This window comes from Carcharodon carcharias, chromosome 32 (genome assembly GCF_017639515.1).
Source record: "Carcharodon carcharias isolate sCarCar2 chromosome 32, sCarCar2.pri, whole genome shotgun sequence".
NCBI lineage: Eukaryota > Metazoa > Chordata > Chondrichthyes > Lamniformes > Lamnidae > Carcharodon > Carcharodon carcharias.
Window position 1 is genome coordinate 24,397,524 of NC_054498.1, and position 11,781 is coordinate 24,409,304.

General features: G+C 42.7%; 1 protein-coding gene across 1 annotated transcript; it reads right to left on the minus strand.

Annotated features, from left to right (window-relative positions):
* Positions 1-1,081: 1,081 nt before the first annotated feature.
* On the minus strand, positions 1,082-3,829 carry nmba (neuromedin Ba). The gene is made up of 3 exons (XM_041178375.1): positions 3,664-3,829; positions 2,244-2,431; positions 1,082-1,138 (listed from the first exon to the last, which is right to left on the minus strand). The coding sequence occupies exons 1-3, from the start codon at positions 3,827-3,829 to the stop codon at positions 1,082-1,084; spliced, it is 411 nt and encodes a 136-aa protein (XP_041034309.1).
* Between the last annotated feature and the right edge of the window lie 7,952 nt (positions 3,830-11,781).

The window sequence follows — 11,781 nt, forward strand, 5'->3', positions numbered from 1 at the left end:
ATCATGGGTTAGTTATTTTAGGTTGTATGTGCTGGGGACATGGGATCAAATCTCACCATGGCAGCTGTGGAGTTTAAATTCAATTAACAAAATCTAGCATTGAAAGCCTGTCTCAGTAATGGTTCATTTTTTGTCATTTAAAAAAACCCTACCGGCTGAAATCTGCCATCCTTATCTACATGTGCCTCCTGACCCACAGCAATGTGACTGACTCTTAAATTGCCAAGCAAGCCAATAGGGATGGGCAACAAATGCTGGCCTTGCCAATGACGCCCACATTCCCGTCAGAGAATAAATGAGGAAACAAAACAGGACCTGAGCTAAAATAAAAGCCAAATACTGTGGATGTTGGAGACCGGAAATGAAAACAGGAAATGCTGGGAAAACTCAGCAGGTCTGGCAGCATTTATGGCAGTTTTTATTTCAGATTTCCAGCACCCGCAGTATTTTGCTTTTAACTGGAGAAGCGTCATATTGGGCTCACAGTGTGAAGCTGAGCTGTTGGAGGAAGAATACTATAAATTATGGCAGCGCAAATGTGTCAGTGAAATACCAACCAGCGTGGAAGAGAGCATAGGGCATGGGCTACATAACTGCCACCCTCCTCCCCAACTCCCCCAGCATCCATCCTGAGTGTCATGAGCTGAGACCTCAGTCCCAAGTCGATGAGCCTCAGGGAGAGCTATGTAAAGGGAGGAGATCATTAATGAAATAGAAAGCCAGTCTCTTGCTGCACACCCTATTCGCCAGCACATCTTCTTGGGATTAAACTGGAAATACTAGTTGCTTAAACAATATATTCTTTATTCGCCACAAATAACTTTCTGGTTACATTAAAAGTGGTATAACAATGCAAAAAGTCAGAAAAATATAGAATAATCCTTGCCACCTCTTTAATATGTCGATAAGACAATTGTACAGTAACAATAAATACATAAAATATAGGTGACGTGAATACACCATTGTTACAATATAATGTCCACATTCACCATTCGTTCATTCCAAATACAATCCGCAAACACTTCAGCCACGTCGCTCACTTTTTACAAGTGCTGATTTTCCTTAAGGTTCAGGATGTTCGTCACTTCTCGCTATTTTTAACATATCTCTCGATAATCTTCATTATTAACCCTGTTCCCTGGGGGGGGGAAAAAAGGAAATAGATACAAGTTACAATCTACCCGTACCGCTATGTACAATGTGCGGGGACAAAGCGGTGTACAGTGTATAATGGACAGTACCCTCCTTGTAACGTACCCAGTCAATATATCAATAGGTCATGTTTGACAATTAAGATGAGCTTTCTGCTTTTTTTTGAATGAAAACAGTGAGAATTATCCCAAGCACCTTAAATATACCGGCACCGCTTTTTGTTTCATTGAACATTTTAAACTCATCCCTGTGGCCATAAGTTGCGACTTTAGTTTCCGTGTTGGGTCTACAGGACAGACCTGAGGACGAGTGTTTTTGCATCCATTTATCAAACACATCTGTGGTTCCGCGAAGTGTGTCCAGGTAAGCGGGTGTATTTGATGTTCAACCTGTGATTCTTTATATAGTTAGGGAAGACATTAAAACTCATGGTCAAGATTCAATGGGTTTGTTGACTGTCTGTGGAGGAGGTTCAATGAAGATTGAATGGGTTGGGTCAGTCACTGAGTGTCTCTGAAGGAGATTGAATGGGTCCGTCACTGGGTATTTCTGAAGGGGATTGAATGGGTTGAGTCAGTCACTGAGTGTCTCTGAGGGGGATTGAATGGGTCCATCACTGGATATTTCTGAAGGGGATTGAATGGATATTGGGTCAGTCACTGAGTGTCTCTGAAGGGGATTGAATGGGTTGGGTCAGTCAATAAGTGTCACTGAAGGAAATTGAATGGGTTGGGACAGTCACTGGGTATTTCTGAAGAAGATTGAATGGATCGGATTAGTCACTGAGTGTTTCTGAAGGAGATTAAATAGAGCAGGGGCAGTGGAGATAGGGATTATAAGAATATAAGAGCACAAAATTTAAGGGAATGCTTAGAGATTTCTGAAGATGCAATGTGGTGTAACAATGTGGGAATTTGGACAGTAGGTGAGACTTATACAGAGAAAAACAAAATATTAGTTCTAAAAAACACATTGAACTGGAGATAGGTAACAGGTGAGGTAGATTAGAGTGGTCGCTCATGTTTTCCTATCCGACATTCCCCCTGACCCACCCCATTGATTTTGACAAATCTTAATATTTGCTGCTTTACCTCAGTGACAGAGTTGTATCTCAGTCGCCTTCCCTCTGCCTCTTGAGCTAGGGCAGCATCCAGCATCTTCTGGGTTAACAGGTTCCTAAGGTCCTTGGCACCTTCAGGGGAGTTCAGGGGAAGTCTTGCCATGGTACCATCATGCCCATCTGGATAATCCAACAGGCTCTTCTTGCCCATGAAGTGCCCTAAAGAACAACAAAAAGAACATCTACAACCCTGTTGCTAACTGCACACAAGATGAATTGTTTCCCCCAACACACATTTGGAGTGTTGTCATTGAATGGCTACAGCACAGAGACGACCATTCGGCCCACATGTCTGTACTATCTGTCAGAGTAACTCGCCTAGTCTCATTGCCCCATCTAGTCCCCCATACCCTTGCAATTTATTTTAATCTTCAAAACATTCTCCAATTCCTCTTTGAAAACCACATCCAGTGCTTCCTTGCCATGATCTTTTCAGAGTCAGGCATTCAAACCCCAGGCTGGTTTATGGCAGACAGAATAATGTTGGCACTATCAGGTACATCCTCCATTCACCAGCCTTACCATCCATCTACACTGAACAGCAACTTTCATTCATGATCGATTTCACCGAGAGAATGAGGCCCGAGGAAACTTCCAGGGAAAGGGGAAATGAACGGGCAGCGACGGAGACAAACGAATGAGGAGACAAGGTTGTGAGTCAGATGAAAAGTCACCAGTGAAAAATTGTTTTCAAACTGATTTTAATATTAATTGAAATAAACGTGTCTACATTTACAAAATCCTTAAAGCAATCCTAATCTTGATTTTTGTACTGCCAATGTTTGAAATCATATCCAATTCCACCCCACCTCAGCATATTTCAAGCATCAATATCTAGTAAAATACTTTTTGTTGTAAGCAGATGTTGTCCTTAACATTGACTATGACTATACTCACCACCATCTAATGCCACCCCAGCCAGATACAGTTACACACTCAAGGAGAATCCCTTCTGGAGTCTCTGAGACCTTGGGCACAATGAGAGTACACACACAACACATACATACACACACACACAGCACATACACATACACACACACAGTCTCTCTTTCTCTCACACACACACACAACACATATACAGTTTCACTCACAATGTCAGTCATACACACATACATAGGCACATACAGTCTCTCTCACACACATACATAAATACATATACACACAAATCCATACATACACACAGTCTCATACACACGTAAAACACGTACACACAGTCTCTCTCTCATACACACATACAATCTCGCTCACACACAGTGCCACTCATACACACACACAAAATATGTACATACACACACACACATACATATCCACATACAGTCTCACTCATACACACACAGTCACACACAACCATGCACAGACATATACACAAAAGGTGCCTGCCTCTCTCTCACCTGTGGCCCACAGATTCCCCCTGGGGTTGACTTTAATCTTGGAAACTTTGTTTCTGAGTTCAGTGAGATCCAGGCTGACTGAGGCGGTGACAGACAGGTAGGAGAACACAGCCAGGTAAGCTAGGAAGCTGAGATGCCCCATCCTGTGGATGGAATATGTTGACATGCTGAGCGATCTCTCTCTCTCTCTCTCTCTCTCTCAGTCTCTGTCGGTGCTAAAGCTTCTCCCGGTTACTCCAGCCCTGTCTCACCGCTTCATTCCACCGCCCCCTTTTTATAGCCCGCCAGCTGACGGCACCAATGGGCGGCGCTGACTCGGCTCAGCCACCACCGCTGACTGTAACGGTGCGTATACCGACACTAAACAACCCGGCGGGGGGTGGGGGGGGGGTGGTGGGAAGGGGGGTGGGGGGGGGCGGTGGGAGGGGGTACACATCACAGAAATACACTGGAGAGGGAGGGAAAGAAAAAGTGAATGTGGTGGAGAGAGGGAGGATTAGTGAGATTCCAGGAGAAACTGAGTGAAGAAGGGATGTTTACTTTCCTATGAATATGAATGCTCCTTAAGAGTTGGGTAGGTTCCATTGAATTGGAGCCTCTATAGATAACCCAGTTAAACCAAAACCCCGTTTTTCTGGCTTAACTTCAACACTGGATTAGCTCAAAATCCCAATTTCGGACCGTTAATCAGTTAAGAAATCGCTGATGTCATTCAGAATTACCTGAAAAAGTAAATTGCAGGCGCACGGGGAAAGTGGGACGAGCTGAGGAGCTCTGTCAGAGGGCTAGCATGGACACGGCGGGCCGAATGGCCTCCTTGTGTGCCGTGACCATTTGTCCTGTGCTCCTCTGGGCTGCCAGGACTGGGAACAGAGAGGTAAATCGCACTGTGCAAACACCTGTACTGTCCCGCCGAATCTTCCGAATATATTCTATCAACATCTGGCCCTCGAGAGGCTTTCTGCCTGGGTAATATTTATATAGAGAGTTTAGAAATTGCTGTCCAGTGAGTGAACACATTGAATATATAGATTTTTCAGACCAGTCAGCCGAAAGATGCCAACAAATGCTCCACACCAGCCTCCCCCCCCTTTTCATGCAGCCCTAACCAAATACCCTTCTGTCCCTTTATGCCCCATCTACACTCCCATCTTCCCTCAAATGCATCTATCAATGAAATCCTTGGTGTTATTTTAACAAGGGATTTCATTTTTACTTGTTCTTTAACTTTTAGGCCAGTGTCTATCATTAAACACCACCCCCCAAAAAAAAATCTTCCCTCCAAACTCTTCTCCCACCATGATTTAACCCCTCATTTCCCACCTCCCTAATCCCTCGGGATGGAATCCTTTGTGAGACTCCCTACGCCCCCCCCCCCTGTCCATTCAATACAGAGGCTGGAGAGTGGGGAAGGATTTCAGACACTCCAACTCCAACAGTTCAAAGTCAAACCATTATTATTCATTTTCATCATGATTCATTATTAATATTCATGATTAATCATTTTCAGTCCATCCCATAATAGGAAACTGACCTAGGGAACCTGAGTCAATTTACTGTCTAAACATAGATAATGTTGTTAAACATAAGTTAAAAGTAACAGTAAAAGTCTTTTCCAAGTTTAAAGTGTGGTTAATTCGTGTCTATTTCAATTGGAGGATAAGTAACAGTTTCTGTTTTTAGAAAATTACTGCATTAATTTGATAAACCATTTGCTCCCTTCTTTGGTAATTCTTATCATTCTGAAACTAAATATTGCTGAAAATAGAGATATGCGGCTGAAAAGGATTATGGGGGCTGGGGGCAGGTGACAAAATGGAGTTGAGGTCAGAAACAGATCAGTCATGATCTTATTGAATAGCAGAGCAGGCTTGAAAGACTGAATGGCCTACTCCTGCCCCTAGGTCCTGTGTACCTATGGAAATGTCTTGTACTCATCAGGAGAGATGCAAGAATGCCAAATTTCAAAGGGAGTAACAATTGATACTGCATGGGAAAAGGGTGTTGAATGGTTGGCAAGTCAACTCTAATTGGCTGAGGTGTGCCATGGAGAACGCACCAGGGAACTATTGTCCCCCACACTTTTGTCAAGTTCAAAAAAAGGCACAACACATTCTTAAATTTGAGTTTTTAAGCTAGTATTTTGTTTATATAGTGCTTTCCAGACCTCAAGACATGCCAGGTTGATTTACAGCTAATGAAGTATTTTGTCACTTTTGGAACTTGAGTCATTCATTTCAACATGGCACAGCTGGTGGCACACTCAGTTCTCAGTCACAAGTTTCCAGGTTCAAGTCCCACTCCAGAGGCTTGAGTACAAAAATCAAGGCTTTACTCCAGTGCAGTACTGAGGGAGTGCTGCACTGTCAGAGATGCTATCTTTCAGGTGAAATGTTAAACCAAGGCCCCATCTGCCTGCTCGGGTGGATGTAAAAGATCCCATGGCACTCCCATGGGAGTTCTCCCCAGTGTCCTGGCCAATATTTATCCCTCAATCAACATCACAAAAATAATATTATCTGGTCATTATCACATTGCTGTTTGTGGGAGCTTGCTGTGCGCAAATCGGTTGCTGTGTTTTCTACATTACAACAGGGTTTGTACTTTAAAAGGACAATGGACAGTAAAGCACTTTGATGTCCAGTGGTTGTGAAATGTGCTATGTAAACGCAAGTCTTCTATTCATGTGGCTGTTACTGGCAAGGTCAGTATTTATTTCCCAACTGTCATAGCACAGCCCTTGAGAAGGTGGTGGTGAGCTGCCTTCTTGAACCGCTGCTGTCCATGTGGTGTAGGTACACCCACAGTGCTATTAGGAAGGGAGTTCCAGGGTTTTGACCCAGTGACAGTGATATATTTCCAAGTCAGGATGGTGAGTGGCTTGGAGGGTAACATGCAGGTAGTACTGTTCCCATGTTGCTGCTGTCCTTCTTGGTGGTAGAAGTCTTGTAGATGGTGGACAGGCTTTGGGGAGTCAGGAGGTGAGTTACTCTTCCCAGGATTCCTAGCCTCTGACCTGCTCTTGTAGCCACTGTATTGATATGGCTGTATCGCCTGTTTAGTAGAAAATCGAATCCTGGTTCCCACCTTGTTCATATGGAATTACGAGTTGAATATATTTATAGTTTGAGGTATGGGAGTAGCTGGGTGTTGTTGGTCGAAGGGTTCGGGACAGATGTTTTATTTCAAACTGCTAAATATTCGTGATGCATTTTCACAACATGTTTTCGCTGGGCAGAAAACAAACCAGTGAGTGAAGTAACAACAAACACAGAGTTACAGGTGGACTGAGTGTTAGACCTGAAACATTAACTCTGTTTATTTCACCACAGATGCTGCCAGACCTGCTGAATTTTTTTTCTAGCAGTTTTGATTTCAGATTTCCAGCCCCCGCTGTATTTAGCATTTGTACTGAATGGGTCCAAGTGGGCTTGTAAACAAATCTCCCGTTGACTTGAGGGGAGCAGTCAGAGAAACAGGAACCGGCAGGAATGGAGCATGACCCCAGCCGCCAGGCAGCAGCATCATCCTATTCGGAGAGGCAATGGTCATTAGAGAGAGAGAGAACGGGCGTTACAAAAATTCCGAGAAACTAAATCCCAGCCGTTGATGCTGTCTAGTTGTTGGCTGGGTTGGTTTCCCACTGAAGGGACCTCAATTGAGAAATGAAGGTTTTGAGGTAATTGTGGTGGTGGTCGATAAGAATTTCTTAAATCCGCCTTCCCCCCACCCCTTCCTCCACGTTTCTCTCCCTCTTACTCTTTGCAGGTTTTCCTTTCAGGTTCTGCGGCAAGTACAACAAATCGTTCCACTTGACTGGAATTCACTCTAAAGCAATCCGAAGCAAATCTTTCACCAACTCCCCTTCCCCACCCCTACCCCCACCCCCTCCCGGGGGTTTTAGTGATGGGACCCCTCCCCACAGCACCTTGGAGGGTAGCAGGTTGACCGTAGCATTAGGACTGGTGTAACCAACCCTTTTAACGAAGCTCCTCCACACCCCTTCATCCGAGAGGCGGATTGCAGCCTCCTAACAAGCTCATTCCTTCCTGTCTTTGTTCAGCTTAGGCTGGTTCAGGTTAGTCCGATATTTGGTACCACCTCCGATGACACGGTTAAAGGACCAGTTGAATTTTTAGAAAGTATTTCATGTTAGAAAGTGGGCACACATACTAGACATTAAAAAGTACGCCAGGTGATTGAAAGATTAGCAGATAAAGAGCATCGAATGAACAGCATGGTACATCAATCTAACGACTGCATAATCATTGTCGTATTGCTCTATGAAAGATTTAACCAGAAGTTTTAGGGGACAATGTTCTTATTTTCAGATTTTAAGAGGTCTTCATGGTTTATTGGATGAATGTGAACAGAACAGTTTATTCGGTGCAGTCCTCGTTGTGACTTAGATATCAGTTAAATCCACGCGTCAAACTCTCTGGTGTTAACTGTTAGACTGCCAACGGTACTGGCTATTCTTAGCTCCCTTGGCCAGAGTGTTTTCCGCTTTTATCCTGAACAGCTACTAAGGTAGCAGGTATCGGGAGTTGGAAGGTCAACTTAATACAACTAAACAAAGCAGAAAATTGACCCCTACAGAAGAAACACGATCACTTTGGACAGCACATTCCAAACCCGTGACCTCTACCACCTAGCAGGACAAGGGCAGCAGATAGATGGGAACACCACCACCTGGAAGTTCCCCTCAAAACCACACATCATCCTGACTTGGAAATATATCGCCGTTCCTTCACTGTTGCTGGGTCAAAATCCTGGAACTCCCTTCCTAACAGCACTGTGGGTGTACCTGCACCACAGGGACTGCAGTGGTTTAAAAAGCTCACCACCACTACGTGGAGACACTAGAAAAGATGACATTTCTTCTTCTTAGAGTAGAGGTTAGGAGATTTGATAGAGGTGTTCAAAATGATGAAGAGTTTTGATAGTGTATATAAGGTGAAACAGTTTCCAGTAGCAGAAGGATGAGTAACCAGAAGACACAGATTTAAGATGATTAGTGAAAGAACTAGAGGCGACATGAGGAAATTGTTTTGTGATCTGGAATGTACAACCTGGAAAGGAGGTGGAAGTAGATTCGATAGTAACTTTCAAAAGGGAATTGGATAAATAACCGAAGGGAAAAAATGCAGGGCTATGGGGAAAAAGCAGGAGAGTGGGGTTACTTGGATAGCTGTACCAAGAAACAGGCACAAGGGCAATGGGCCTGTGATACCATCAGGAAGAGGCAAGAGTCACATATCACTTCCATTAGGATGACCACAATCACCTTCTTTTGGTAGAATTCTGTAAATTAAATTCTGTCAATGCATCTTGTGCATAGCAAATGAAGGACGATGTGGCATTTATTCCCTCCCCCCTTCCACCCGAACTATTTACCCTGGTACCCTGAAGCTGGTGATTCGTGGTGTGGCATAGTTACACCAGCAATCTTCATGTCACTCCTCTGTCTCTGAGTCTGACCTGCTGTGAGAAGTGTCTTTCTCCCTGTTTAGCACAAGCTCTTCAGGCTAATTATAGCACTCCTATCTTCCAGCCCTTCAGGGATCAGTTAACTCATGTAGGTTTGTGACAGAGTCTAGAATCTTGCTACCTAGTATCTCTCAGCACCCCACCAGATTGTGCTTTGGCACATAAGCTAGCAGGCTGCCACACACAAGCTTTTAATGAAGCTTCTAGTGGCTGAATTCAGATGGAATTCCAACCTCAGGTCAGCAAAAAGATCCAAAAATCCCAAAAAGATACACATAACAAACCATGACGGAATTGTGGTGTGGAAGAATGTGGCAATTAAGAAGCTCAGAAAGACTGCAGACATTTACATGTCAAGCACTGCCTTGCCTTCTTGTAGAACTCACTCCCAGAGATCAGCCCCTTGCAAATATTATTTGAAAAGCAGAGTTGAGTACCATCTTCTGGACGTTGGCTGCTGCAGTGCATATTAAACCGGGAGATCCTGACTCTTCTTTGGTACCTCAGTAAAATGTCGTTAAACCTTTCTGTGCTCCCCCAACAACTCAGCATTAGCCAGGAATTGAATATAATTTTGTTGGGTGGTATGGTATATCATCACACAATATATTTTCTCACTGAGATATGGACTATTAACCAATCCTTTTTTGATGTATTTTTATTTTGTTTTATTCAGGGTGCACTTTTCCCTGGATGGAAGGGTAACTGGGTCATTTTGTATCCTGATCTTTAGCACTACTGCTTCAGGAGATGAGACATATGTTAGTTGTCACTAACGACAATCCAGGCTCTTACATGTGCCAAGAGGAAGAGATCCTGTGGTGAAATAGGTAGTGCATCTGGCTCTGGGTTCAAGTCCTGTGCCAGAGATGCCCAATTAAGGTGCATTCATAATGCAGTCAAACAAGTTGATTATCAACATGCAAATCCTTCCAACACACACCCATGGCAGCCAATAAGAGAAGAGATTTCTGGTCAGATATGTGACGGGAAGAAATTTGGAGCCTCCACTATTAATTTCCGTATCTCCAGACTAAAGTGTGCATGTTGCTGCGGCAATTCAGGATCCCAAGTGATCTGCAACACACCGCTACATTTGACAGATATTTATATAGCCCTCTTCACATCCTCAGGACATCCACAGCACTTTACAGCTAATTAATTTCTTTTGAAGTGCCGTCACAGCTGTTCTGTAGGTAACCTATTCGAGCACAGCAAGGTCCCCCAATTGATGCATTATAGTGATGGTAATTCAGGGATAAATAGCGGTGCTGAGAATTTCCAGCATTTTGTTTTATTTCTGATTTCCAGCATCCACAGTATTTTGTTTTTGTATTAATAGTTGCATTCTCTGCACTGTTGCGATCACAACACATTAAAAGGTTAATAAAGATTAGTACTATACAACAGTGAGACCCGGATGGATGTAATGCCTGCTCACCAATTATACATTTTATTGATTAATTGGCAAATATATACTGGCTCCATGAGTGGCTTCTAATGTTCATATCTATCTTGTTTGTCTGCAAAGGTTCTTTACCCAATCTGCACCATTGCTGTAATATGCAAAGTATATCATCTCACTTCCAGTCCTAGCCCTATCTCTCAGGTAGCTATGCTCCTGAACTACTTTAGTTTCGAAAAACAATACTTGCAAGATTTAAATGTAATCAGTGTACATTCACTGCGTGCAATTTACAAAAAAAAGTTTTGTTACTTGTCAGATTGTTATCAAATATAACTAGTGTTCATCACTACTTGGCTACAAATAGGTATAAATCCTGAATTAATTTCCAACCCCTGATAGGACCAGTTAGCTGTATTTTTACATGACTCATCAGTTCACTTAAAATAAAATTTTAACTTTCTCCAATTACTTCTCGTGTTTCAAGCTGTATATGATTCCGTGTGAAACTGACTGCTTCTTCATGCATTAACAGGCTTGTTGTCAAAAGGTTAAGTTGAAACCAGTTTGAGTCTTGACTTTATTCGTTTGAACCTTTTTTTTTAGCTCCATTTCAACAGCCCGAGGAGGCTATCCTAGAATTAAAGTACTTCAAACATCAGCACAGAATTTACTTTTAGGGAACCACGTTAATCCTCTGCTTCAGTGTTGTGTAAATTTTGTGGTTTCAAAGGTTTCATACTCATCAGCCCGTTTAGATTTAAACAGTGGTAGATATGTGGCAGACCTGGCTTCTCTAACTGACTGCAGCATTTAAAGAACACACAAAAAAATTAAGCTACAAAGGCAAGTAAACTCTGGTTTTAGATTCACTGAATACATTGATATAGAATAATGATCACGTTTTCTATTTTGAAAGTTTGTGTTGGTTATACTATATTTCTATAAAAGGATATAACTTCATATCACATACTCAACTGTTCAGTTTAATACTTGGGAGCTACAATTTAACTTATCATGCAAATTGATTTACCATTGGATTAAAATAGTAATCTATCAGGATTATTTCGTACATATACTAGTCCCACTTTATGCCGTTTTCAAGTGAGTCAACAGTAAACCTGGCCGTTACGCACTCATACCCAGACAGACCAAAAGGCTAGCAGATGGATTTTAGTAATTTAAAAATAGGAACTATATTTCAAACATCTCTCACATTTTAA